The 27,312-nt window shown below is 55.5% G+C and overlaps 2 protein-coding genes across 7 annotated transcripts in view; one reads left to right on the top strand and one right to left on the bottom strand.

Moving 5' to 3' along the window:
• Nucleotides 1–3,436: 3,436 nt before the first annotated feature.
• Nucleotides 3,437–22,093, top strand: ST3GAL4 (ST3 beta-galactoside alpha-2,3-sialyltransferase 4). 5 transcript variants are annotated; one of them, XM_066334970.1, is made up of 13 exons: nt 3,437–3,462; nt 11,544–11,604; nt 17,100–17,230; nt 17,682–17,754; nt 18,240–18,321; nt 18,849–18,932; nt 19,040–19,137; nt 19,505–19,565; nt 19,808–19,903; nt 19,981–20,170; nt 20,268–20,411; nt 20,516–20,659; nt 21,069–22,093. In XM_066334970.1, the coding sequence occupies exons 3-13, from the start codon at nt 17,198–17,200 to the stop codon at nt 21,153–21,155; spliced, it is 1,092 nt and encodes a 363-aa protein (XP_066191067.1). In that variant the 5' UTR covers nt 3,437–3,462; nt 11,544–11,604; nt 17,100–17,197; the 3' UTR covers nt 21,156–22,093. The 5 variants fall into 5 exon arrangements, with proteins under 5 accessions (XP_066191067.1, XP_066191070.1, XP_066191066.1 ...); XM_066334969.1 differs by lacking the exon at nt 3,437–3,462 and having other exon boundaries at nt 11,526–11,604; XM_066334971.1 differs by lacking the exons at nt 3,437–3,462; nt 11,544–11,604 and adding an exon at nt 15,392–17,009 and having other exon boundaries at nt 17,103–17,230.
• Nucleotides 22,094–22,355: 262 nt separating this feature from the next.
• KIRREL3 (kirre like nephrin family adhesion molecule 3) overlaps nt 22,356–27,312 on the bottom strand; it is a 126,020-nt gene continuing 121,063 nt past the window's right edge. For both annotated transcript variants that reach the window (XM_066334610.1, XM_066334611.1), the window contains 2 exons: nt 24,205–24,291; nt 22,356–23,283 (listed from right to left, as the gene is read on the bottom strand). In XM_066334610.1, coding sequence (XP_066190707.1) covers nt 22,840–23,283; nt 24,205–24,291 — 531 coding nt within the window. In that variant the 3' untranslated portion in view covers nt 22,356–22,839. The remainder of the gene's footprint in view (nt 23,284–24,204; nt 24,292–27,312) is intronic.

Genomic DNA, 27,312 nt, shown 5'->3' with positions numbered 1-27,312 from the left:
CTGACAGAGGCTGCTTAAGAGTGTGCAAGAATTATGGGTTAAAGCCCCCCAAAAATGAGTAGTGCTGTTTCTTCTGCTGAGGTGGTGGCAGGATGGGCAAGTGCCAGGAGTTGGACTCAGTGATCCATTGTGGTGAAAGACCCAGTTTCTCTGTATGCAGGGAGCTTGCTTGGCCACCCAGCCATGGTTCCCTGGCAGCTTCTCCACTGAGCACCAACCTCTGAAAACTTCATGAGTTCTTGGTGCCAGAAAGGGCTCTGGTTTCTGGTCGGTAACCAGGGATATAATTGCAGGAATCATCTTGCTGCTACCCCAGTTCTTTGCTCCTTTCCACACCCTGAGCTCCAAGAGGGTTGTTTTTTTTTTTGCTGATGGGGCAAAACCCAGATGTGATTTATTTTTTCCAGGCTGCTGGCTGTGCTGGAGCACGGCCCGGAGCTGGCTGGAGAGAAGTGGCATCACTGGAGCTGCCCTGGGGCTCTGCTCAGCTTAGCCCATTTATAAGTATTCAGGTCAGGCAGCTCCCTGGTGCCTTTCAGCAGCAGGGAGAGGCAGAGCAGCTGGATGCAGCCACCTTCCCTTATTTCTCTGCAGAAATTCCCATTTCCTGGGTGAACAGTTGGGCTTAATCATCTTAGAGGTATTTTCCAAATTATTCTTGGAGTCTAGAAGTGCAAATCATAATAAGAAAGCTGCAGTGACCTGCTGTGGGAGCCTTTCTGTCTTGCTTCAGCTCTACCCACCTCCTGAGCAAAGCAGGGCAGGCCAGTTGGGCTGGGGAGCTTTAGGATCTGGACATGGTCAGTGGGGTTGCCTGTCCCATGGCTCTCCCCTTCCCTAGGTTTTAAATTGTTAAGGGACAGAGAGGATTTTTTTTCCATAGCAAAGCATTTTCTCTGCCAAGGGGGAGCTTGGTCTCTTTTGGTGAGGGGAACATCCCAGTTTTATATCTCCACCCAGGCCAGCCCAGGAATGGAGATGGTTAAACAACACACAAGCCCATCCTGTCTCCAAGGAAGGCTCCCTGCTTCTCAGGTATGGAAAGAACACCCTCAGTCTTGAAAATAGACTCTCAGAGGGCTGTGACAGACAACCAGGCAGCACATCTTCCACACACCATCTGCCTGGCTCCTGCTGGATGAATCGTTTTCCTGGGAGACTGCACTGGAGAGCAGGGAGGTGCACGGAGCTCAGGATGGAGGCTGTCTCTGCCTGTCCCAAAAGAAGGGGTCAGGGGCAAGCATTCTGATGGATCTGGGGCCTCCAAAGAATTAACTGAGGTCCTGGGGCTGGGCCTGCAAAGCCAGATGGCATTCCCAGGCTGTGGCCTGAGGAAGGGTGAGCCTGAGGTGAGCCAGGACAAAGCTGCCTTGTGCTGGGCATGAATTCCCGCATTCTTGTCCCTCTGGAGCAGATGCTGCGAGCCTGGTTGAGGGCAGCCCCTTCCTCCTTTGTGCATAGATCCTGCTTGCCTGGCTCCTGCTTTGGCCTCAGCACCCTTTTGGGAGCATTTTGGCTGTGGTGTGAGGGATGGCACAGCCTCTGCCCGTGCCCTGGTGGGGCAGGACACCAGTCCTGTCCTGCACTGCAGCAGCCACAGTGTCCCCCAAACCCTTCTGTTGGTGTGAGTTCCAAAGGGGGATGGCAGAGCTCACTACAAATCCACTTCTCAAACAGCCAGCATTTTTCCTCCCCTCTTTTCTTCTCCAAATTACTCAGCGCTCATCATGCTGAATTAATCCAACTGGCAATTTTTCCTTTGTAAATTAAATATTAGGGCAGGGTATAATCATTAACAGTGACTAACAACCCAGCAAAGGCTCCTGGCACTCTGCTTTGGCAGCAAATACATTCCCATTTTCTGGTGGGCTTTAAACCCCTGTTGTCTGCTGAGGCTGTGGTGATCACAGGACTCTTGTGGCTGGTTTTTGGATCCACACAAAGCAGCACAGGTACCTTGTGACTGCTCCATGGCTTCAAGCAGGTGTCCTGAGATTCCTGTGGGATGGACACAGCTGGTGTCCAACCCTTGGTATGGGATCACCATTGCTTCCCCAAACCTCAGTGATAGCTCAGCCATAGCACCGAGGTCTGAGCAATCCCTGATCCTGGATTTGCATCTCTGCAAGGGCTTTTATTCTGCTCCCAGCCCTGTTGACATTGCCCTGGGCCATGGGGGGATGGAGACCATCACCCCAAAACGAGCCCATCCACCAGCACCAGCAGGATGCAGCTGCTGGGGACTGAGAAGATCATGGGAAGCAAATCTGTGCAGCCTCTTTTAATATTCTGTCTTGGGGGCACGGCAAAAATAGACATTTGGGATGCATTATTATTGCTGGAACTTCATTGAATGCCGTTTATTATTTTCAGATGCAATAAACCAAGCAGTAGAACCCATGAGACTGAAGGGTCAAAATATCCTTCGAGCAAATCCCTGCTGAGCTGTGGCCCCACTAATTATCCCAGATTGTCTACAAGCCCGTGGCAATTAAAACCTAATTACGGCCAGTTTGCCTGTCACCACGGGTAAAACTCTGCCCCACTTGTTAACAGCAAGGAAATCTCAGCCTAAGGAGGATGAGGAACGAGGCAAGGATTTTCTTCAAATATCGATGTAGTTCCCTTGGCAAAATCAGATGTGTCAGCTCGACAGGTATTTTATCAATTTATATTGGCACCAGTCATGTTGTCTGAGTGACTGACAAAACTCACCCTGGGCAGGAGGGACGAGGTTGAGGCTGCAGAAATAAAAGAAGAAAGTTTTGAGGGAAATAAAAAAACCTTCCAAGTTGACTGCTAATTTTGTGTACTGTGGGGTGGGATGGAAATGGAATCCCGTGGGAGAGCGAGGTGGCCTGACATGGGGCATTCCTGTGGTGAGGATTAATTTATTTTCAGGAAAAAGAGAAACACTTAATATTAGCGGATGATTTTAAGCAAAGCCATCCCCAGGCCGTTTGTGTGTCCTCTCATGATGGTTTGAGCGTAATCTCAAGGGGCTTCCAGCATCATCTCCTGGGGGTTCAATGAGGGAACAGTGCAAACCCCTTGGCTCAGTGTAAATCTCCGGCAGGATGAGCTTTGCCCACGCCCCCAAATTTGCCGTGAGCCCATTTTGGCGGGTTTTGGGGGTGGGGAGGAGGGGCTTGCTTGGGGAGAGGCTGCCCCCAGCCCCATGATTTTTGGGGGTCCGAAGGACCGGGGGCATGGCGTTGTTGCCCTCCCCCAACTCTCCCGTGCCGGGGATGAGGGATCGAGTGCCTTCAGCTGCCGGGATGCCCTTCCCCTCTCTCCTCCTCCTCTTCCTCCTCCTCCTCCTCCTCTGTCCGCCGCCCATCCAGCGCTGTGCGCAAGCGTGTCCGCCGCTGGGGCCAGCCCCGCATCCTCCCGCCGCCTCCTGCATCCCGCATCCCGCATCCCGCACCCCGCACCGCCCCGGCCCCCCCGCGCCGCCCCATGGTGAGTCCGCAGCCGGGGACCCCCGGCCCCTCGTGTCCCCTCGTGTCCCTTCGTGTCCCCTCGTCATCCCCCGGGGGCGCGTCTCCGAGGCGGGGGTGCCATCGCGGGGTGTGGAGCAGAAGAAGAGGGCTGGGAAGCAAAGCGCCGCTGGTGTTTTGGGGGGCTGGAGGGGGGTACCCCGCGCTGGGAGGGCGCAGGGCGGGGGCTTTGCCCTCCTGGCAGCTCCCCGGCAGGGTTGGCGTGGGGGCTGCAAAGCTCGGGATGTGGGGGTACCCCCCGTTCACCCCAGCTCGGAGCCCCACCGGTGCATCCCACGCCTGTGGCAGCGATGTCCCGGCGAGCGCGGCACATCGGAAAGGGAGAAAGTAGCTTTATTTCGACGTTTTGTGGGGTTTTGAAAAAGAATTATTAGGATTTTTTTTTTTCGAATTAACGCAATTAATCAGCGCCTGAAGTGCTGAGAGGAAAAATCCCCGCTCTCCCGTGCCCTTCCATCTGCTGTCTCCCCATTCCCAGCAAAACAAACCCCCTCCTCTCGCCGGGAAAAGACGGCCTTTGGCATCGCTCCTGCCTGTGGCCACTCCCGGGGAAGGAGATCCCACCCCGAAAGCCCCGGGAAGAGAGGGTCTGGCATCTCCCCGCAGCACGGGCCGGGCTCGTTGCGATGGGTCTGGGTGACTGCACTGCCCGGGAGCCGGGGTAAGGAAGGGAAAATCCTCCCGGAGGCCCTGGGAGGGGAGGAGGTGCCCCGTGTGCAGCTCAGGACGGCATCACTCCCGTGTGAAACAGCGGGCTGAGGAGGATTTAAGTGGTCTGAACCTTTTTTTCCCCATCCCTGAGCATCCTCTGACTGCTGGATGGATGTGCTCTTGTAGCCCCGAGATCCCAAAGGGGTAGGAGGGGTCCCTCTGGTCCCCCACCCAATGCTGGTGTGGACAGAGCTCCTGGGAGCGGGATTTGGGCATGTTCGTGCAGGATAAACCCTGTCCTGTCCCACTCTGTGTGCCTGGAGCCCTCTTCTCCCACGGGACAGGATTGTTTTCAAGGAGTGATGAGGATGCTTGCCCTGAGATCAGCAGGAAAAGGACCAGCTGGACCTTTCCCCATTGATCTTTTCGTGTCAAGTCTTTGCAGAGTGAACCAGTGGTGTCTTATTGCTCTGGGGAGTGGAGAACAAAGGAAAGTTCTTCCTCTGGGTGTTTTTTTTGTGTTCCTCAGCTCGGACACCATCTCTCCCATAGGATCAGTAGGGTGATGCTCAGTATGTTGATACTGGCTGCTTGGCAAGTCTCATCTCTATCTCTTGGTGAGATGAGCTGAAAAAAAGTCTTGTGGTGGAGCTTTTCAGGAAGCTCTGCTGAATTTCCCCTTCTTTTTTGCTAGGCTTTCCCTCTGGGTGCTCCTGGAGGCAGGTGAGGCACGGCCCTGGCTTTGCCAGCTCTCTCTGCCAAGGGTGTCATGGGACAGGCAGGCCAGAACCAAGGGTCAGGGATAGAACTGATGCTTTAAGTGTTCTCTTCCTCTCTGGCTCCTACTGCTGTGTCCAATGTTTAATGAGCTCCTCATGTCGCTGTAAGCTGTAGGATGGGATCAACATGCTTTGCTGGACTTTCCCTAACCCCTGTCCCTAATTATCTGCATCATTTGAGGGCTGTTTGCTCATCCAGCTTCAGGCAGGGAGTTACTAGCAGCTGCTCCAGCACTGAATTCTGAGGAATAATGGCTCTGAAAATTAAACATAAAAGGAGGAACTGTCTATGGACACTGATTTTAAGGGATGTCCACTGTGGAGATCTGCAAGCAGGGTGTGTTCCACAGCTGGGATTGGAGCATCCTCCTGGAGGATCCACCCTGGAGGGAAAACATCCATTTCAAACTCTGGAGCAGCTGTACTGATGACTGCAAGTCTGTATTTTTATAGCTTGTGTTATCCCCATTCTTGCAACCAGCCTCAGAGGTGGATGCCCGGCTGCAGGATGTGGGAATGCTGAGACCAGTGCCCTCCCCGTGCCTGTGTTCAGAGGTTTTCAGCTGGCAGCAGTTCTCAGGTTGAATCCTGCTAATTAATTATTTGGCAATAACTCTAAATCCCATGTATTCTGTTGCTTATTCTCTTTGATGAAATGATGGTCCCATTGCTTTAGCTTCGAATATTCCAGAGCTGATGCAGGCTGGAAGCATGGAATCTGCTTCTCCACAGCTTTCCCTATTGTGCTTTCTTTTTACAAAAAAAATATATATATATATATACATATATATATATATACATATATATATATATATATTATTTTCCCCTTTCCTTTTTTTTTCCCTTCAGATGTAGTGTGATGGCTGTAAGGAGCAGGGATGTGGTCCTGTTGCTGCAGAGGTTGGGATCCTGGATTCACTGGGATCTCATCCTGCTCTACCCATTCCAGGCTGGGGCCTCTTCCACACACTGCTCCCAGGGACACTTGCAGGAGTAGTTTTGGTTTTGCAGCGAGGAAAGGAAATGATTTGATGCTTTCATGCTGCTCGTTGCAACTTCTTTTTTTTTTTTTTTTCGGTGTTTCTTAAGTTCCCATCACTTTGCTTTCACACTTCTCTGTCCTCCAGCTGTAATAATCCTCGTGCTTATTGAGCTTTTTCTAGGAAAACCCTGTGTCTTCTTGGGAGAGAAGAGGAAAAAAAATCCCCAGTACTTGCTGATGTGTTGCTTTTCCAGCTGCTGACCCCTTTGCATGTGACTGGGGTTGGGCTGGAACGTTTCCTCGGAGGAAGGAGAAAGGCGTTTGGCTGCGAGGGAACGGAAAAACCAAAGGAGCCGCTCTCCATCCTGGTTTTTCCTTGGGAGCGGCGGATGCTCGGAGCGGTTTGGGGCTGGCGCAGGCTGCGGCTGCTCTCCAGGATGTGTTTTGCCGTCTGCCGGAGCCCTCCGAGCTGCTCCCGGCTGCGCCGAGGCGCGGAGCGGCGCGGGACGGGCGCGGCCCCGCTCGGGAGGTGCGTGGAGCCGGGCAGCGCTCTGCTGCGGGATGGGGAGCGGGACGGGGCAGGCACACGGCAGGCCTGCGCTGGATCTGCCCCGCCGTAAATTGCTCCGCTGGGATGTCCAGCGAAGGTGGGTTTGACCAGCTTCTGCTCCCTGCGCCTCGGCTCAGGGAAGACTGCAAGGGGTCGGGGACTCCCCACTGCATCAGCTCCCTGCGGAGGGCTGCGGGTCCGGGCCAGGCTGGCAATCTCCATCCGCTCTTCCCTGCCACATGAGGATGTTGGAATGCTTTGAACCGTCGTGGGATGCGGCCTGTGCTGGCAGGGGATGCAGTGGTCCCAAGGGATGGATTGGTGTAGTGCTGAAGGAAGACTCCTGAGCACACCAGAAGTCAGATCCACAAATCCACGGAAAGTTTTCTGCTCCTTTTTCGGAGTTTTGGTTTCTTTGTATTTCAAGTCAGAATGACCCTAAATCACCAAACCACGTCCAGATAGGACCAAGCAGGAAGCTGGCTCCCTTTGCCTTGTTTTTTGTAGGTTTAAAAACACATATCTGTGCTGTTGGTTCTCTTTAATCGTGGGTCTGTGAAGGAGGCTTTAACCTGAGCTCACGCCGTTGGAATTCCCTGTTGCGCCAGGGAGAGGCTCCTTGCCTTCAATCGCTTCCAGATGCCATTCCTGTTCCAGCTCTTCCCCTTGCAAAATGTCTCCCGCAGCCCGCCGAAGTTTTCCCGGCCGGATTCGACATCCCGGTATCCGGCCGGGCTGAGTAAGCCGAGCCTTAATTTGTTACCCAGAGCCTGATGCCAGCGGCGGGAGGTTGGAACTCGCCCCGCGGTGTTGCACAAGCCGCAGCCCCGGGGTGGGTCCTCCGTCAGGGTTTGAGCTGCTTGCGACATCGGGTGGTTTTTAAATTTCTTTTTCAAATGGAGATAAATGAGCTGGGAGGGAGTTTGGGATCCCTTTGCTGCACCTTCTGCCTGCATTGCTAATGGGGCAGAGTTTCCTCGAGCCCTAAAATGGCAGGAAACTGAGGCAGGAGAGTGCTGAGCAAGAATCGAGGAGTCTTAAACACTGCTCTGGGGCTTTGCTGATGCTGTGTGCACCCAGGCAGCCCAGCATCCCACCGGGGGTCATAAAACACCCCTGGATGGGGATTAAACCTCCAGCACAGCAGCTCTGTGCCTGTTGGGCTCATCTGAGCCCCCTGGTTTGTGGTCTGTAGGTGGGATTTTGTGCTGTGAGGATGGATCAGACCTGTCTGCGTTGGGAATGGAGGAAAGTGCTGAAGCACTGAGGGGGAAAATGAGGTGGAAAGTGAGAAGTGAGGGAGAAAAAGGCAGAGAGGGAGGATGCAAGTGAACTTTGGGGGTGCAGGACTGAACAGGACTAGGGTGTGGGAAGTGGTTTGGTGTCAGGAATGAAGGGCAGTGAGGGCTTTAGGGGTTAAATGTGGTGCTGCCTTCCAACAAGGAGCAGTGCCAAGGGCTGGGAAGTCCTCGGGCCCACCCCTGTGCGATCACCAGTGCTGCTTCCAAACCAAAAAAACTAGACGGGGAGAAAAGAAAGAATCACAAAGAGCTGTCTGTTCGGGCATATTCGGGCTCAACAGGTTTTGCTCCCGGGCGGGGTCTGGTATTTGGGGTGGGGGAGCTGAGGGCGGCCAAGAGCCCAGCTGTCAGAGCAGGCTCTTTATGCAACAAAAAAAGATGTGATTAGTCCTCAGAAACCTTACCCCGGGCTCCTTTTCCACGGCCTTTTTTCTCGTGGGATGACGGCGGCCTCAAGCGCTTGGGTGGTGCAGGCAGAGTGCGAAGGGATGGGCAGCTCCTGATGAAGGACTGGGGGGATTTGCAGTTAAAATATGGGTAAACAAAAGGTTTTGGAGCCCTGACACCAAGGCACCTGCCCTGGGACCATGTCCCACTGCCAAAGTCCCCCGCACATTTGGTTTCTTCAGCATCCTGGTGGTCCATCAGCATCTGCCCTGGAGCTGGGGCTTCCCCGGCCCCTTTGCTGCCTAATTAACAACGTTGCTGCATAATCTCCCCTGCATTTACAAGTTAAATCGACCGATTATCTGTATTATGCAAAAGCAGCTTTAAATCTTAATTATTTATTTGCATGGGGTGTCTGGAAATCGGCAGCACTAAGCATGGGGACGATGTTCTGTTGGAAGTGCAGACTTGTGCTCGGAAATAAACCCAAAATAGGCTTTTTTTTTTGGTATGGTGGGTGATGCTCGACACCCCAGCTTGGGAATATGTCTATTTTTTCCTTTTATTTTTTTTTGGGGGGTAGGGGGTGGTTACTGTGGGAGGCTCATCCTTAAATAGCAGTGGTTTATTTTTAGGTTGGTCGCTGCTTTGGATAATCCGGCTTGGCTGGGCAGCTTTGCTTTTCTTCTCATTCGCAGGGATTTGATAGAAATAGGTTTATTAAATTATTTGATTTTTAATAAAATAGTTTAATAAATTTGAGAAACTATTAATAGAATTAAAGAAACACAGGGTTAGAGGATGAGGGTTCTGCTTTTGGTGGCCCTTTCGTGCTGTCTTGAACAGGGAGCATCCACTGGGATGACCATTTACAAAACCTCTTCTCAAAATGTAATTCCCACACTGGAATTACACCTTTGGCTCGGCCAGAGGGTGGTTGGGAAGCGGCTGGATTATCTCCCATTAAATACTTGCTGAATGAATAAGCTGCTGGTCCCGGGGCTGTAGCGACTGGGCTGACGTGAGGGATGTGCCGGGCTTGGAAACACCTTGCTCCTGCCAGCTGGAGACGTTTTCTCTGGAGGAGGATGAGCTCACCTGGATTTTATTCCCCTCCCAGCCTGGCTTTTGCTCTCTCCCCCCTCGGGAGGTAATTTTAACCGAGGAGGCTGGCGCCGGTGATGGAGCACCGAGGGACGGACGGACGGACGGCTGCCTCGCTGCAGGTCTGGCGGGCACAAGGGCAAGAGACTCGTCTCCATCTCCCCCCCCCTCTTTGAACAGCCCTGGGGGGATTTGGTCCTCGATGGGGAGGAATTTGGAGGCTTATCCTCCTGTCTCTGGAATATCCATTCCTGCCAGGATGCCCCTACACTGGGGCTGAGCTCCTCCAAGGGCCGGTTTTGGCTGGCTTTAGTCTTTAACACAGGAAGGTTTTTGGGTTTTTTTCCCCATTGGGTTTTTGGGTTTTTTTTGCCCAAAGCCATGAGCATGTCAGAGGGAGATGTTGGGGAGCAGGCAGAAGGTGCCTTTTTCCCCGCTCAAATTTGGAAATTGTCATTTAAATTATTAAACTGATGGGCAGGAGAGGAAACTGAGGCCAGCAACAAGCTGGAGAAGGAAAGGAGCAAAATCCAGCTTGTTTAGGGTTTCTTGAGGGGTGTGAGAATGCGACATTCATTTCCTGCTGGGATCAGCTGCCGGATGGGTTGAGCTGCCTGTGGCGAGTGGTGGAGACAGCGGCTCCTGACCTGGTGGACACTGGAACCGTGATGGGACTTTTCTGGACCTTGGGCTGGGAAGGACCAATTGCATCGGCTCATGGCAGGGAAACCACTCGGGCAGCTGGAAAACAACTCTGGGAAGACTGGCAGCAATCCAGGCTCTTCCAGTTGAGCTGGAAAGACCAGCTTAGGGCAAGACCTCGGATCCACCAGGATCCTGCCTGGCTGATGTGCTTGAAGGTATCGCAGTCTCCTGCTCATCCAGGGCTGCAGGATCCTCCTGGAACCCCCAGGCAGCTCTGAACATCCTCATTTCCATGGGCAGGGGTTGATGCTGTGCCCTGAACTGCTTTAACAGGAGCTCCCCAGGGAGAGCTTAACCTTGTCAGTGGATCTTATAATTCACAGATCTAAATGAAAAGGCTCTTTGTCAGAGGCAGCAGTTTTGGATGCTCTGGTGGATTCAGGGCTTCTGGAAAGACCCTGGTGCCAAAGGTGAATTTTGTGGCCTCAAGTGCATTTGGTTTGGCTGCTGATTGCCCTGAGCCCTTGGGATTAATTGCCCCCCAAGGCAAGCGGCGATGGAAGGAGGAAGCAAAAGTTCTTTGGGTGGAGAGGGAAGGTGTGACGGGGATGGAGGCATCCCTGTCATCCCGGGGCATGGGCAGAAAGCCTGACCCCTGGCGAGAAGGATCCGTGAGAAACCATCTCAGGCTGCTGGGTGGTCTCCTCCTCCGCCCCTTGGACGAGGATGTAACCCTCTGTTAAATTGATGGGATATTAAGCGGGGAGCATGCCGTGGGGAAGGCTTGCACCTCTCTCATCTCTGCTTTTTCTAGCTGTAGGAGAGAGGTGAGGAAACCTCTGGCCTTTCAGAGCTTTGCCTTGGAAGCACCTTCCTTGCCAGGGCTCAAAGAGCAGCTGACAGAGGCTTGTCTTCTCCCCTGCATCACTGTTTCTTGCACTGAAATGAGCCGACATTCCCTCTCATGTGTCTTTTGGGGAAGAGCCGTGACTCCCACCACATCCCTTCCATCCCAGGGACACAGGGGAAGGGCAGAGCTGCTGCCCAGGGGCTGGTTGGGATGGCAGTGGGCTCGCTCCTCTGCCTGGGTCGTTTTCCCCGACCAGGGAACATTACTGGGATGCAGAGCAGAGAGGCTTTCTCTGAGCGGCAGCATGGCAGGAGGGTTTCTGTGCGTGGCGTGTGATTCTCGGCAGGGCTTTCCCTCCCCCAAATCATAAGGATTTTGCAGTGCTGGGCTTAGCATGTGCAGTTTGGAAAGTTTGAGGGGAAAATATGCCGGAGATGCGGGAATAAGGAGCGTTCTCTAGGCAGGAAAGCCGCATTCCCCTTTCCGCAGAAAAAAGGCATCGCTCCATCTCGTGGGGTCTTCCTACAAGTCGGAGTGAGTCCCGGACGGGGATTTCGGTGTGAAAAGCCAAGGGGCACTGGGGACAGCGGCGCTCCGGTCGGCCACACCTCCTCCTTACCGAGGGGCGGCTGCCGGCGCGGCGCTGGGCTGCGGGCGGAGGTGGGCGGCGGTGGGAGGTTTATCGGAGAGCTCAGAGCTCTGTGCGATCCCTGCCGGCTGCTCGGGGCCCCGCTGGCCTGGCCGGGCAGGGATGCCTGCAGCCCTGAGGATGTTCTCCCGTCTCCATTTCCTAGGGGAAGAGAGGACGGCCGCGTAGATCCCGCCGAGCTCCAGCCTGGACCAGGAGGACGGGCCGTAAGTAGCCGTGAGTCGCTGCCAGCTAATCCCCGCCCTGCTGGGACTGCGCTCAGCCTCTCCCGCTGCCGGGGATGCAGGAGAAGGTCTCCCGGGGATGGGAATCCTCCTCCCGCCGTGGGTTAACGGAGGTGATGCTGGGGCTGCAGAGTGATGGGCTGGGTTATTTGCTGGGAATCTCCTATTGTAGCCTGGGAGAAAGGAGCAGAGAAGAACCCCGGCGATTTGGGGCTGCCCAGATCAGGTTGTGGGGCTGCCCTGAGGGTTTTGCTTCTCTGAATCCGGTGCAAAACAGGAAACCGAGAAGGAACCACGAGGCCAGGGCTGCACATGAGCCTTGCAAGGGGGATAATAACTGCAGGCAGCTTCGAGTCCCCAAAAGGGGACCCCCAGAATCCAAGTGGGAGCAGGAGCTGCCTGCAGGTAACTCAGCCCTGGGGCTTGATATCCCTGAATTTCCCACCTCTTTTCCCGGAAGAGCTGGGGCATTGCTTGAGTTTGGGTTGGGGCTGGGCTGGAGCATCTCCATGGGTTAGTTTTTACCTTCCAGAACTGTAAGGGAGTGGTGCTCCCGGTGGATGTTCTGCCTGCTGCTCCCAGGGGAGCGAGGAGAGGCTGCCAGCACCCCGCCTGCACCCTCAGCTCACTGCCTCCCCCTTTCTGCTGCTTTTTGGGGGGACTCAGCCCAAAACATGAGTTCAAAGCTGTGTTGCTAAAGCTGCTTTTGCTGTTGCTGCTGTATCCCTGGGTAATCCCTGAGGAAGTACTGGAGAGTAAACACTGCACCGAGGTGAGGGTGGCAGCAAAGGGAGGCTGGAAGGGGCAGGTAGGAGAAGGGTGTGGCTGGATTTATGTCAGGGGGTCAGGGATGAAATCCCACAGGCCGCTGTGGGACCTCATTATCACTGCCCTCATCCCTTTAGCAGGGGCTTGTCACCCTGTGGGTGGCTCTGCTCTTTTCAGCAGCTTGGCCGTAACCTCCAGGGTGTAGCGAGCTGCACACAGCAAGAAAAGGTCTTTATTTTAGTGTTTTAAATAGCAAAAGAGTGATTAAACCTATATAATAAAAAATAATATATAGTTTCTAAAATTGTAGCTTAACTGTAACCCAGTAGCTCCATGATGGCCCGGGGTTACCCCAGAGCTGTGAGATGATCAAGTACACCCACACAGCCGGTGTTTTGGGGCTGTAGGAAGGGATTTGTCCCATCTCTTTGTTTTTTCTGCTGCAAGGATTGAAAAAAAAAAAAAAAAACATAAGGGGAGAGGAGAGGATGAAGCGAGGGCCGGTCTGAATCGCAGTGGAGCACATTAAAACCAGCAGTGCCATGGTAAGGGCAGAAGCAGCCTGGATTTATCCTGAGGACCTGCCACTGTGGAAATACTTGTTGTACCTGAGCTTATTTGCTGTTGCCACCTTCAAAATTGCAGCCTGGTCATGGGTAAATGTTTCGTTAAGACTCACATGCCAAGGAGGGGTTGTTTTCCCCTATTGTAAATCTTTGGCTGGGTTATTGTGTGCCTGGTATACCACGGCAAAGGAAACAGCACTGCCTCTCTGAGTAAGAGGCAATTAAGATTCCTTTAAAGATTCCTTTAAAGTGACTCGCAGGGCTCTTAAAATAGGATAAATGTGGGTATCGGTGCACGGGCCAGGCTGGCTCCACACCCTCTGTGGGGTCGTGCCCAATGTCCAGTGGAGCTGATTTTTGCAGTGTTGTGTCCTCACGACCCTCTTCATCCCCCAGCCCACCTGAGCACTGCAGCTCCGGCTTGTGCCATCGCTGTGACCCTGCCCCCCTCCCAGCATCCCTGCTCCCCCTTTGGTACCCTTCTTTCCCTGCCAGCATCCCCATCCCATGCCACATCTCTTGGAAGGGGCTCAGACCTGATCCTTGCTACCTTCTGGGTTTGCAGTGGGGGTTGTTGTGATCCCACAACAAGAAGTATTTTCTTCCCAGCGTGGAAAAAAAATTCCCCGAGCACCGGGAGCTCGCAGCAGCCGGGGCGAGGAAGGTTTGGGATGCCAGGCTGGGGGATTTGGGTGTCTTTGATGCTCTGCCAAGCCCAGGCAGTGCCTGCAGTTGGCTGGATCCTTTCCCTGCAGGAAGGCCCCCGGCTGCCTCCCAGGTTGTGCTCAGGCTCTGGCAGGTGACGGCTGTGCCGGGGCCAGCCCACATCTGCCCGGCTCCTCCGGCAATCCCGGCCCTCCTGTGTGCAGAACACCCACGGGATGGGGGCCTGCAACATCCCGGGGCTCTAAACGGCTTCTCTGTGGGTCGATCCTGCTCGTTGTCCTCCAGGGAGCACAGGAGCTGCCCTGCTGGTTCCCCGGAGCTCTGTGTGCCTGGAAAGCTCGGGAGAGGTGGGGTGGCTGGGACTGAAGTGGTCCGTGCCGTCCTGGCTGTCTGTCTGTCTCCCTTTGGTTCCCGCTGCGGAGAGTGAATCCTTAGGGACTGCCAGTGCATCCCTTCCTTGGGTGCTATCCAACTCTCCTTCAGTTAAAAATAAAGGCATGGTTTTTTTGGGATAAACTGTCAGAGATGCTTATTTTTCAGTGAGCATCCTTCTTTACCCAGGGAAGCTGGACCAGGCAGTGGGTGGCTCCGTGTCCCGTGGGTATGTGGGATGGGACAGTGGGAGCACAAAGGAGGTGTCCCTGCCTCGTGTCAGGCTTCTCCCAATCCATAGGTTACCATGGAAACATAGAAGTACCAAGGCTGCAGGTCCACGAGGCTTTGCCAGGATGGCCTGGGACCACCCTCCATCCATGCTGGGATGGTGTGGGGGAATTTATAACCACTCCTCACCTCCATGCTTCTTTCATGCCTTTAAATTGCTTTTTTCCCTTTTTCTTTTTTTTTTTTTTTTTTTTGGCTGGTGCTTACTGCCACTTTTGAATTGACATGACTTAAATCTGGACCCCAATGGGAATGGATGGATGGAGATACAGGGGTGAACTTCTCCAAGTTTCCTCCCTGGCAGGAGAATTGGTCTGTATGGATGTTGCTGGCATCTCCCAGGGGACATGGTGAAACTGAGAGGCAAAACCCTGCTCCAGGGCAGAGGTAGACCAGGAAACTCCACGAGGCTTGGACACGAGTTGCTTCTGCAGCATCCTGGGATGGGGCTTTCCCAGCACACGGGGTGGGGAAGGGAGTGGGAGAGGGGGAATGGGCCATGGGGCTTTTGGATCCTTTGTGCAGGGATAATTGCAGCCTGCGGTGCTGAGGGGGTGCATCCTCCAACATCAAAGAAGGGCTTTTCCAGTCACTTCTTCCAGGTGTGGGGAGCTGAATCCAGCCGGGACTTTCCCCCCATCTTCAGGGCTTGGCAGGGCAGGCAATGCCCTGGACCAACCCTGGGGGAGCTGGGTTGATCCCAGCGAGGGCTGAGGCTCTCCCTGCCGGACAGGGATGCTGCAGGGTAGGATCCAGGGAGGATGTTGTGGTGGGGGATCTGAGGGATGCTGCACGGGCTCTGAGGATGCTGTGATGGGACAGGGATGTTATGGGGGCACTGAGGATGCTGTAGGAGCTCTGAGGACGCTGTGATGGGACAGGGATGTTATGGGGGCACTGAGGATGCTGTAGGAGCTCTGAGGACGCTGTGATGGGACAGGGATGTTATGGGGGCACTGAGGATGCTGTAGGAGCTCTGAGGATGCTGTGATGGGACGGGGATGCCAATGGGAGGAGACTCTGAGGATGTTGTGAGGGACCAGGGATGCTGCAGGAATAGGGATATTGCAGGACTGGGGATGCTGTGAGACCAAGTTGCCATGGGGTGCTCTGAGGATGCTGTGATGGGACGGGGATGTTGCAGGCTCTGAGGATGCTGTGGGGACCAGCAGGACCCTTTGGCATTGCTCCATCCAGTGTCCCTACGAGGAGGACACAGGACTTGGCTCGGGTAGTTCAGACCTTCCTGCTTTCAGCAGCTGCCCTGGTTTGGGCTGTGGATCCGGGAGGGCTGTGGGGAGCTTGAACTCATTCCAGAGGCACCAGGGGTGCGGGGGCAGCCGGGTGTGCTCTGTTTTGCTCCACATTCCCTGAACGCTTCACTAAACAACGTTCCTTCTCCTCGGGGATTGTTAGCTGTGTTTGCCTTTAGATAAGTTTTGCATCAGGCCCAGTTTGTGTATGCAAGCCTGGGAAAAGATCATAAAGCTGTCAAAAAATATTATTTAAAAAAAGCTGGTATGCAAAGGCAAACATTGTGGGCAGACCAGATTTTTCCCAGTGTTATCACTGATGGAAGGGGTGAAGTGAACTTAGTCGGGTGTTCTGGCACCCAAGGAAGAAGCTGAGGGGGTGAATTTGGTGCTAAAATCAGACCCTGATGCCCAGCAGTTTCCCAGCCCTGGGCAAACAGGGGTACTCAGGCCCCCATGGAACGTCCCCAGCCTGCAGCTGAGGCAGTGGATTTCCCCTTGGGGCTTTTGTGGCCAGTTTTGCTAAGAACAAAACCCCTCAGGAGGCACAAGCTGCTTTTTGCCTTCCCCTACTTTTACTTTTTCCAAGAAAATGTAACGTGTAAAGGGATGGGACTCCACTGTGCCTTCTTCCTGCATTGCTCCCACCCTTGAAGATTCAGCCGTGGGTTTTATCTTCCCAAGCAGGAGGGGCTTGTTGAGCTGGAAATACAAATGCAGGATGAGAGCCAGGGTGTAAGTTGGGATGGGGGTTGCTTCCCCCTTTTGGAGCCCCCAGGTAATGGTGAGGCACAGTTATCTGTGTTTTATGAAGGAGAAGTGGCTCAGAGGGAGAGTGTGCTTTCCTGGGGGACCACCTCACCTGTCCCCATCCCTGTCCCCATCCCTCTGCTGTCAGATGGACACAATTTTGTTTTTCTAGTGTCCTGTCCCGTTACTTTTAGTGTGGTTTAATTGTCCTTAATTGCATTTTAATTGCCCTTCCTGCCCGTTTTAATTAATTGCTCTCCTGCCCTTTAAATGTCAGAAGCCTGTGACAGGGAAGGGAAGAGCCTGGCTTTTGTGGGACAATCTTTGGTCCCATTTCTCCTTGCTCTCGGTACATTTTTGCCCTCAAACCTGGTGTTCTTGGCTGGCTGAGGCCGTGGCCCTGCCGGGTGTTTGGCAGATGTCAAGTTTGTTAGTGGCACTTCCTTGGGCAGGGAGGGGATGAGGTGGGTGCCCTCCCTCGGCAGGTGACTAATCCCTGGAGAGTGTGATGGGCAGGCTCTGATTGAGTTTGGATTGCCCAGCCCTGGCGTGCGGCTTTCCCCTTGGCTGGCATTTAACACCCGGAGACGTGGCTGCTCAGAGCCGGGAGGATCTCCGTTACCAGGGGCAAAGCCAAGCCCAGCTCTGAGCCTGGCTTAGGGCAGGATTCACCCCGGGAGCAAAGCCTCCCCTGTACCCCAAAGCTTCTCCCACCTGGTAAGTTCATTTTCTGTCCTTGCCGTGTCCTGATGGGATGGGATGAGCCGATCCTGGGATGGCTCCGACCACGGCTCTTTGCTCCTTATTCCAGGAGCGAGAGGTTTTGGAGGAGGACAAAAGTGGCCCCACTTCCCTGGGCAGTGTTTGTGTGGGCACTAAACTCGTGGCACCTCCTTTCCCCGGGCCGGGATGGGTGAATCCAAGGCGTTGGAGGTTCCCCAAGTACGTGATGCTCTTTGGTTTGATCCTGCTCAGCTGCTCCTGTCCCTTCTCACTGGCTTTGTGGTGGCATGTTGGGCTTCATACCTGCTGGTGACAGGTAGATGCTTAAGCTGGGCTTAAAGTCTCCCCCCATGGGATTTTGTGGTTGAAACCCCACTGAGGACTTGTTTTTCCTCTCTAATTCTTTTTTTTTCTTTTTTTTTTTTTTTCTCTTTGGCTTCTAACCTGTAGGGCTGAAGCTCTTTGGGAAGTGCGGCCGCTTGCCTGGCTTTGATTAGCTCTCTAAACCAACCTTTTGGCAGCAAAGAAATGTGAATTGAAATAAATAAATCCTTTGGCACACCCTTGCACCCGCTTGTCCGCAGATGCATGTGGGCAGGCAGGGGGTGGTGCCTCTTGGATGGGGTTTTAGGTTCAGCTCTGATGGGTTTTCCCTGTTTTCCTGCTGCAGGTGACCAGCCACGATGAGAGCTCCGGCCCTCGCCTGATCCCTTTCCTGCTGATAAAAATGATCAACAAGTCTCGTGAGTCCCACAGGGGATCCCATCTGCCTCTGTCCAAGCAGGGATGGGGAGCCTGGGGGATTTGCATTTGGAAATCTGAGGGTTGCAAGCTGCTTTGGTGTGGTTCCAGTTGAGTGATGGAGTATCGGAGTAGCACAGGAGAAGGTCACAGCAGGGAGGGTGGTTTTAGGGACATTGATTTCTGGGCTTGGGCACCTGGAACCCCTTGCACTTTGTTGCACAGCAATGGGGCAGAGGCACATGGAAAAAAGAATATTTGCCTAGGCTTTGATGCAAAGCAGACAGGAGGAAACAGAAATGTCACAGTGGCTTTTAAACTTTGGACTAAAGAATGGCTCCTCTCTGGTGCCAGCTGACCCTGCTCCCCAGGGAGAAGGCTCTGCCATCCTGGATCTCGCTAGGGATGCTGTGGGACCCCACAAGGAATCATCTAAACCCCACGGCTGATGTTGGTTTTTCTCTCTCCCTCCCCTCCCCTCATGCAGGAGGGAAGATACTCGGGGTGCTGGTGCTGTTTCTCGTGATGGTTTGGTACTCGATCTACCGGGAAGACAGGTACACACAGCTGTGAGTGCTTCTTACTCGAGTTTAAAGGACCTCCTGCCCTTTCCTTCACTCCTGGGAGACAGCTTCTTCCTGCCCAGGGATGCCAGAGCAGGCAGATTCCCTGGATCTGAGGGGACTGGGGAGGTGGCAGCATCCTTGGCTGCTGCTGGAGAATGGGGGACACAAACGAGGTTTCCCCTGCGTGTGTGGTGGTGGTTGGGCTCTGTGGGGTATTTTGCAAATGCTGGTGCTTTTCTGAGCTCGGGAGGATGGGAAAGCCCTGCTCTCTTCCCAGTGCCAGCGATGCTGATGGAGATGGGGAAAAGTGGAGTGTGAGGTTCATGAGCAAAGAGAGACCTCTTCTGATGGAAGTGTGCAAGCCCAGCAGATAAATATCCAGGCAGTGCCGGCCTTAAATCCAGCTGGAAATCTCTCTTACAGCTTGAATCCCACAGTGAGGGTGCCTGGGGGTGCCAGAGCCCCTTTTGCCAGGAGGGAGCTGCAGAGGAAAAGGCATAATTTGATTTAATGAACCTCTTCCTTTACAGCTTTTATTTCCCTGTGCAAGAAAACAACAAGACAACTTGTCCCCTTGGGGAGGTGGAAAAAAAAGCGGCACAGCTCATCGGGAAGTGAGTTTTGGGGTTGGGAGCAGGGAGTGGGCGGGATGCAGAGCCAGGACCCCCCTCTCCCTGGGCCATCCCTGATCCCAGTCTCACTGACCCTTTGCTCCTTGCAGCTACTCGAGGGACCACCCACTGTTCTTGCAGCTGAAGGACTATTTCTGGGTGAAGACACCGTCACTCTACGAGCTGCCCTACGGCACCAAGGGAAGTGGTAAGCCTGACAATGCTCCATGGGGTCTGTCTGTCTGTCCTGCTGCTGCTCCTGGGGTTTCAGCTTCCCTTTTCCTAAAGACATCCACAGGTTGATTTTGTTGGACGCTATTCCCAAGCTATTTTCTTGGGTTTTAGACTCTGCAATGTGTATCTCCTCACCCTGTGTGCACATGGTGCCTCTAAAAGAGTTTGGGGTGGGACAGATTTTACTAAGCCCCAGAGACAGATTAACTGCCTGAAACCAGGATTAACAGTAGGAGCAAATTCAGCAGGGATGGGGCAGCACTCAGAGTGTTGTGCCAGGCAGGAGCTACCTTCCTCAGCTTCCTCAGCTTCCTCACCCCATCCTTGTCCTTGCTTTGCAGAAGATGTCCTGCTGCGCCTGCTGTCCATCACCCACTACTCCGTGCCTGAGAGCATCCAGAGGTAACACCGGGGTGGGTTTAGGGGCTTTTCTTTCTTTTGCTTCATCATTGTCCTCATGGGGGGTGGTTAGAATTGGTCTGCTGTGGGCCTAGGATTTGGCAAAACGAACCTCTGCAACCCAGGGGTGGTAGATGGAGCATGGAAAGGTTTAGAGACTGGAGAGCGCTGGGTTTAACCCCCCTGGGGGTTAAAATCCCCTGGTTTTGGAACAGATCTGGTTGAGACAGGGTTTTCTCTCGCAGCCTGAAGTGCCGGAGGTGTGCCGTGGTGGGCAACGGCCACCGGCTCCGCAACAGCTCCATGGGGGACACCATCAACACCTATGATGTCGTGATCAGGTACAGCCCTGGGCCCGGCCCACCGCTCCCTCCCCAGTGCCACCCGCAGCTGGGCTGACACCTGTGATGTCCCAAAGGCTGAACAACGCCCCGGTCCACGGTTATGAGCAGGACGTGGGCTCCAAGACCACCATGCGCCTCTTCTACCCCGAGTCAGCCCACTTCGACCCCCGGACTGAGAACAACCCTGACACGCTGCTGGTGCTCGTGCCCTTCAAGCCCATGGACTTCCAGTGGATGGAGGCCATCCTGAATGACAAGAAGAGGGTGAGTGTGGTGGGGAACCGAGTCCAACCCCTCCCTGGCTGCTCCAGGCTCCAGCTGTCATGCCATCCCACACTTGGGGACCTCTGGCCTCTTGCAGGTTCGGAAAGGGTTTTGGAAACAGCCGCCATTGATCTGGGATGCCAACCCGGAGCAAGTGCGTATCCTCAACCCCTACTATATGGAAGTAACTGCTGCTAAACTGCTCAACCTCCCCATGAAGCAACCACGGAAGATCAAACAGGTAAGGGGTGGGGATGGTCAGTCCCCTTGCACCCCCTGAGAGGGGACAGCCTGTCCCCGTGCAGCTCCCTGAAGGCTGTGTCTCTGTGTCTCTGTGTTCCCTAGAAGCCCACCACGGGGCTGCTGGCTATCACCTTGGCACTGCACTTCTGTGACCTGGTGCACATCGCGGGCTTTGGCTACCCTGACTCGGCCAACAAAAAGCAAACCATCCACTACTATGAACAGATCACACTCAAGTCCATGGCCGTAAGTGTTTGCCCCACAGTTTTGTCCCTGTTCCCCCCATGTTTCCCCTAGGATTGGGGGTGGCAGCCCAGGACAGCAGTTCCAGGATGCTGAATGGTGTGGGGGGCTCTTCCCTCTCACTCCCCTCCCGTGATGAAGGTTGACGTCCATCTTTGGCTGGTCATCATCCAACTTCTCTTGGTAGCCAAATGTCTGGAGGCATGGAGAGTTGGATCCATCCCCAGTTTATGTGTGAGGGGAAGAGCTGGTGGACAATTGGGCAGGGAGAGTTCCGTCCCTTTTGTGGGGGCTGAAGTCCCTGCTGGTGGGATGGGCAAGGTGGAGGGTGGGAAGGTGGGAGGGGTGGAAGGAAAGCTCGTGGCCCCTCCTGGCCAGACTCTGGCGTCACCCCCTGCTCCCCATCCCGCAGGCGTCAGAGCACAACGTGTCACACGAGGCCGTGGCCATCAAGCGGATGCTGGAGCTGGGACTCGTCAAGAACCTCACCTACTTCTGAGGGCGGCGGGGCTGCGCAGGGACACTGTCCTCAGGGCCAGGAGACACCGTCCCCTTCTGTGAGGGGACGCAGCGCTGGCATGGCCGGAGTGACCGAGGGCGGAGCATCCTTGTCACCACCGTGCCCCGGGACTCTGGGAGCGGGGCTGGGGCTGGGGCCCGCGCTGGACCGCGGGTGCCCAGGGTGGGGCAGCTCTTGGGGGTGCGGGAGCCCGGCGGGACCGTGGCCCAGCGCCTTCTCTACTGACGCACTGAAGCTACCGAGGACTTGGAGGGGATTTTTGGGCTAGGGGGGTCCTCCCTCCCAGCGGGCCTGAGGGGGTGGGGCAGGGCAGGAGCCCTAGCCCTGGACATTCTTTCCCTTAATTCCCTCATACACTGACGAGGGCCCTGCTGAGGGGCTGATTTTGGGGGTCTTGGCCCCTCCCCGCCCAGGGAATGGGAGCCTTCGGAGGCTAATGTTGCCTGCTCCCTGCCCTGGACCTTTCCCCAGATATTTAATTCCCCCCCTGGTTTTTTTTTTAATTTCCTTTTTTACTTGGCGGCCCTGTCCTGTGCCTTAGCGCTGGCGTAGGGACTTGTCCCCACAGCCCCCCTGGGTGGGGGTACCCTGGGGTGCTTGGCTTCAGGGTCTGCCAGGGCCCTTCGGTGGTGCAGATTAATTTAATTAATTTAAATGCTTATTTATGGCGGAGCCTTCACCCAGGGCCTGCAGGCCACTGGTGTCAGGGACAAGAGGCCTTGGGTGGGCTGGTGTGTGCTTGGCTCCAGGGGTGGGCATTTGGGATGTCCCCCCACCGTGGAGGGGTTGACTGGTGCCTTCTCCCTGCTGGTGTAGGGTCCCCTCTGCCCCCGTGGGGCTGCAGGTGTCGGGGGGACCCATGGATGGGGGTGTTGGGGCTCATGCTGGCACCCAATAAAGTCCTGGTGAGGCTGGGATGGGCTGCGCACTCCTGGGGCTCGATGGGGGATGCGAGGGAGTTTTGGGGCTGCGAGATGCAGGGAGGGTGGCCTGTCCCCGTGCCCTTGCGTCCCCACATCCCCTTACCTGTTGTGACGCCCCATGTCCTGGCTCCCACGCTGGGGCTGTAGGGGCCCAGCTGCCCCGTGCCTCAGTTTCCCTTCACCACCGGCCGTGTCTGCCCCGGGGAGGCCACGGCTCCAGGCCGGGTCTGTGTGCCGGGCAGCCGATGTCCCCGCGGGGTGGCCATCAGCCCAGGCGTGCCACGAGAAACACCTCTTGTATTGACCGCGGTGCCGCGATACAGCGTCGAGAGGCCCTTCCCGGGGGGTCCCTGTCCCACCGCTGTCCCCCCGCTCCTGCCCCCAGGGCGGGACCCCCCGACCCCCTCGAAACGGACTCTATAAGTACGGACACCGAACAGCACGAAGGAAGGGGAGAGGGCAGCGGGAAGCGGGGGCGAGCGGCTGGGGGTGCGCGGTGGGGCCGGGGCCGTCCGCAGCCCCGCGGAGAGAGCGGCTCCCCGGGGCTCGGCGCGTCCTCGGCGGGGTTGTGCTTAGCATGTACCGGGGAGGAGAGGATGCTCGGCCGGTCCCCTGCCCCACAGCCCCGCTCCGGGCGGGCTGGAGCCGGCCTCTTCCCACCGCCGCTGCCGGCGGGCGCCACTGTCCGAGCACGGAGCCACGGCGCCCACGGGGAGGGTCCCGAGCGGCCCCGGGGGCGCTCAAACGTGCGTCTGCATCCGCCTCTGCAGGGGCCGGCTGGGGTCCGAGTTTTGGGAAGACGACTGGGAATGGTGGGAGGAGGATGCGGAGGCCTTGCTGGCCTTGTCGAACTGCACGTAGCCGTCCTGCTTGCCGCTGCTGCTGATGCTGCTGTCGCACTGGGTGTCGAGGAAGGAGCTGCTGTCGCTCATGGAGCCGCGCTGGAACTCGCGCTCGCACAGCTCGATGGAGCTGCTGCCCATGCCCAGCACGAAGCGCTGGCTGTAGTCGTAGAGGCGGCTCTGGCCGCTCAGGGTGCTGTAGATGTTGGTGAAGGACATGCCCGTGGGCACACGCTGCTTGCCGGCCGGGCGCAGGTCAGCCGGGCAGCCCGACAGCGAGATGGTGGGCGTGGAGTGGTGCTCCTTGAAGGTGTTCACGCTGTAGTAGCCGTTGGTGGGGTCCTGGGGAGTGGGAGAAACGGGGTGGGTTGGTGGCCTCCCTGGGTACTGAGGGATCTGGGGTGCCCACCCTGCCCATCCACCCGGGACGTGTGAGAGTTATCAGAGCCATCAAATATGCTGAGCTGGAAGAGACCTCCGGGACCATCCAGTGCAGCTCCTGGCCCTGCACAGACCCCCAACAATCCCACCCTGGGCATCCCTGCAGTACTGTCCAAAGGCTCCTGGAGCTCTGGGGCCGTGCCCATTCCCTGGGGAGCCTGGGCAGTGCCAGCACCCTCTGGGGGAAGAACCTTTCCCTGATCTCCAGCCTGAGCCTGCCCTGGCCCAGCTCCAGCCGTGCCCTCAGGTCCTGTTGCTGCTCAGAGCAGAGATTAGAGCTGTCCCTCAGGAGGAAGCTGCAGACCCTGAGGAGTCTCCCCTTGCTCTCCTCCAGGCTGAACAAGCCAAATCACCTCAGCTGCTCCTCGTATGAGCCCTGCAGACCCTTCCTCATTTTCATAGCCCCCCTTTGGAGGACACCTGAACCACCAAACCCTCCAGCAATGTCCTTTTGTGCCATCAGTGGATTCCAGTCTGTTCAGCCCCCTCCAGGCCGGGACACAAGTGCCCCTTGCACACCACTCACCTGGCACCACACATTTGTGTTATATCTAAAAGCTGCTGGGGCCACCAAACAGTGCCAGCATGCCAGAGCTTCTCTCCCTGCACAGGGACAGCCCTCTGGGACAGGCCACCACTGGGGACATGGCCCAAGGACGGAGCCTGGCGGCAGCAGTGAGGCATGAGCTGGCTCAGCCCTGTGGTGGGCACGGCGAGGGGCTCCCAGCACCCCGGGGTGCAGCTCCTCTGCCAGGAATGACCAGGAGGTTCTGACCCCAACTCTTCACTGGGGACAGAAGCAGGACCCAGAATCCAACTCACCTTCAGGTTTTGAAACTCCTTCTCCTCCTCCTTGAGCACCTCGAGCTGCTTCAGCACTGAATCCTGCTGGAACTCCCCCCGGTCCATCTAGGAAAGGATGCAGGCAGGGTCAGGATCCCGGGCACCGCCTGACCCCGGGTTCCCCATCACCCCCAGGCCAGGTGGGGCCAGCCCCACACCCACCACCAGCCCCAGGGCACTGGGAAGTTGCCAGCAGCTGGTTTAAGGACTTGCCCAGGGGTGCCCCAGCGCTGTCCGAGGGTGGTGGAGCCGGGCGGACGCCCCAAAGCCACAAAATTAAAATTTCCTGGGTTACAGATTGTTTTTCCCTGTTTGGGACGCAAAAAGCCGGGCTGATGCAGAAAACGAATTATTTACTTTGGTGAGGGTTGGGGCTGCACCCGCCTGCCCAAAGCAACACCCCAAAAATCGTGCTGCTTTTTTAATTATTATTTTTTTATTATTATCCTTTCCTCCTCAGCTGAACTTGGCCGCCTCATTAGTTTTCCTTTGAAGGCTGGCTGTGATCGGGGGGAGGCGGAGAGGAGGGACAAGGTGCACATTAATTACACCACGGCTTTAATTACCCTTCCTTCAGCACGGGGGGCTGAGCAGGAAGCAGCATAATTATCAACCGATTTCTCAGTTGCCTTTTTTTAGCTTCTCCCGTGTTCACCGGACGCCTCCAGCCCGGCTTCTCTGAGATTACAGCCCCACATCAGCCCCAAAATCCCCTTTTACTGCCCAAATTCTCTCCTCTTTAAGATGGTAAGTGGCTGTGGAAATTCACCCTGCGGCACTTGCTGTTCATCTCCCGAAAGCTTTTGATGTGCCTGTTAAAGGCAATAAATTAAAGTACCTGGGTTTTCCTCGGGAAAAGGAAGCCTGTACCAGCCATTGATTTACCAGGATAAATACAAGTGTCGCCGAGGATTGAACGAGTGCAGCTAAAATGGGACGTGGAAGATTTTTTTTTTTTTTGCTCTGTCAGCCCCTGCGACCCCCTCGATCCTCTAAAGCATCGTATTAACCCTGTCGAAAGGGCTGACACGTCCCAGCTTGGAATGAAAAGGAAGATCCTTGGGTTTGGCGCTTCTTCTTTTTTTTTTTTTTTTTTTTTTTTTTTTTTTAATTATATTTTATTTTTTAATTTTTTTAAAATTTTTAAAAATTTTTTATTGGCGTGGATGAGCCAAGTGAGCAGGGCCGGACCCAAAGATGGAGAAGGGAGAAGGGAGGTGGGAACAAAGGGACAGTCCCACTGTGACCAAACCTCCCTGGAATTAATGTCGCGTTTGATGGGGTGTTTTAAGCCATTTTATGTCGCCTCTTGAAGTGATGGTGGGAGTGATCTAGGCACTGGGATGTTCCTCGAGCCCTCTGGGGACCCTCCTTGTCCCCAGGGTTGCCAGGGCGCTCCGAATTCGGCTGCACCCCGTGGATTTGGGGATCGCATAAGATCCACAAAGCGCCATCACATCACTGAACCTCCAGTTCTCCCACTGCAGCCGGTCATTAACTCAACTTTAATAAAGTTTTACACCATGAATTAGTGGGCGGTGGGATCCTCGTTAGTTTGATTTCCGCTTTGTCATCGGTGAATAAACCCCGGGAAGGGACGGAAGTTAACTCAATATCACCAATATTAACGGGGGTTCTGGAGGCGGGGAGGGAAATACACGGAAAAAGAGACCAGAGATGGCAGAGTGTCATCATCATGAGTCCCGGTGTCGTTTCTGGACTCTTTTCCAGAGGCATGGCTTTCTCCAGCCAGGTGACAGCACAGTATGCTCCGGGCTTGGCCGTGCAGATGCCTGGGGATACACCCACCTGCCTCTTAGAGCATTGCCCTCCTGCCAGCGCCGTTCCCACCCTGGGAACCTGATGCCAGGATTTAATCCTGCTTGGCACTGCCAGCCGCCAGCAGCCTTCCCCAGCCCCAGAACAGCGGCATCGCAGCTGGGGTGTAAAGTCCTGCCCATTCCCAAACCTGGCCGCTGCCTCCTGGACCAGCGTGCCTGAGGGATGTGACAAACTGCATCTCTGACCGCCACTGCCTCGGTTTCCCTCATTGCGAAAGGCAGGAATCCTCTCCAGTGCCTGGAGCATCACCTCGGCCTCGCTGTGCCCGCTCCCGGCTCCTCGCGGAGCAAAGCGCCTTCCCAGCTCACTGCAGGGACAGCCCGGCTGGGAGCAGCAGGCGGTGCCATGCCTCCCGGTCCGCCCTGGAAATGCCGAGCTCTGCCGCGTCCCACGGCACCAAATGAAGCCTCTGAGATGGAGAATCCGACAGGATATTAAATTCTTGGCTTTCATCAGTGGACACAATATGGTTTTTAAAATGCTGCTTCAGGTCCCTGAGTGTCCTCCAGACCCGGCGGGCTCCAAGTGCCCTCCCCCGCCTGGCTCCAGGTTTAATTACAATATTTCCGCCTGGTTGGGTAATTGGAAGCCACCCGGCAGCACTTGTGCGGGCCAGACGTTACCAGGGTGAGGGATGCTGATGACGATTCTCCAACAGCGACTTCCTTCGCTCCCAGGGAGGGAACAAACCCGTGAATAAAGAACCACTCTGGGAATTCCCAGCTCGATGGAGCTTTATCGGCCCTGGCCTCGCTGGCCCAGCGGTGTGAGCTCCTTGGCCCACCTCCCCCCAGAATATGCTTTTGGATGGGCTGGTGCCGCTGGAAGGGGCCGGCTCTGAGAGAGGGATGTTCACACCTCCCGGGTGAGGCTGGACGCTGTGGAGACATAGCCCGGTCCAATCCAGACCCGGCTCTGACAGCTCAGGGCGGCCGGTGCCTCCCAGGGTGGCGGTGGCCACTGGGCACATGGAACATGGACCGCGGGCACGGGGGAAGGCAGAGAAAGGGATGCTGTATCCACTGGGCTGCAGGTAGGAATGAGCCTCGCCCAGAATGGGAATTCCGCTGCTTTGATTTTTCCTCTTCCACAGGGATCTTAAGGTGGATTCAGGGAAATAGAGGTTGAATATTAGGGAAAAGTCTGTTACAGAAAGGGTGATAGAGTACTGGAATGCCTGGGGAGGTGGTGGAGCCACCGTCCCTGGATGCGTTCAAGGAAAGACTGGATGTGTTTAAAGAAAGA

The sequence above is a fragment of the Sylvia atricapilla genome, chromosome 23 (assembly GCF_009819655.1).
Source record: "Sylvia atricapilla isolate bSylAtr1 chromosome 23, bSylAtr1.pri, whole genome shotgun sequence".
NCBI lineage: Eukaryota > Metazoa > Chordata > Aves > Passeriformes > Sylviidae > Sylvia > Sylvia atricapilla.
The sequence above is the reverse complement of the archived record's forward strand: the minus strand, read 5'-3'. Positions and strand labels throughout refer to the sequence as shown.

Coding starts and splice junctions, on each gene's coding strand:
- ST3GAL4 (XM_066334970.1), top strand. CDS start 17,198: ATGGGTGAATCCAAGGCGTTGGAGGTTCCCCAA. Junction 18,322..18,848: donor GAAGACAGGTACACACAGCT/GTGAGTGCTTCT, acceptor CTTCCTTTACAG/CTTTTATTTCCCTGTGCAAG. Junction 20,171..20,267: donor TCCTGAATGACAAGAAGAGG/GTGAGTGTGGTG, acceptor GGCCTCTTGCAG/GTTCGGAAAGGGTTTTGGAA.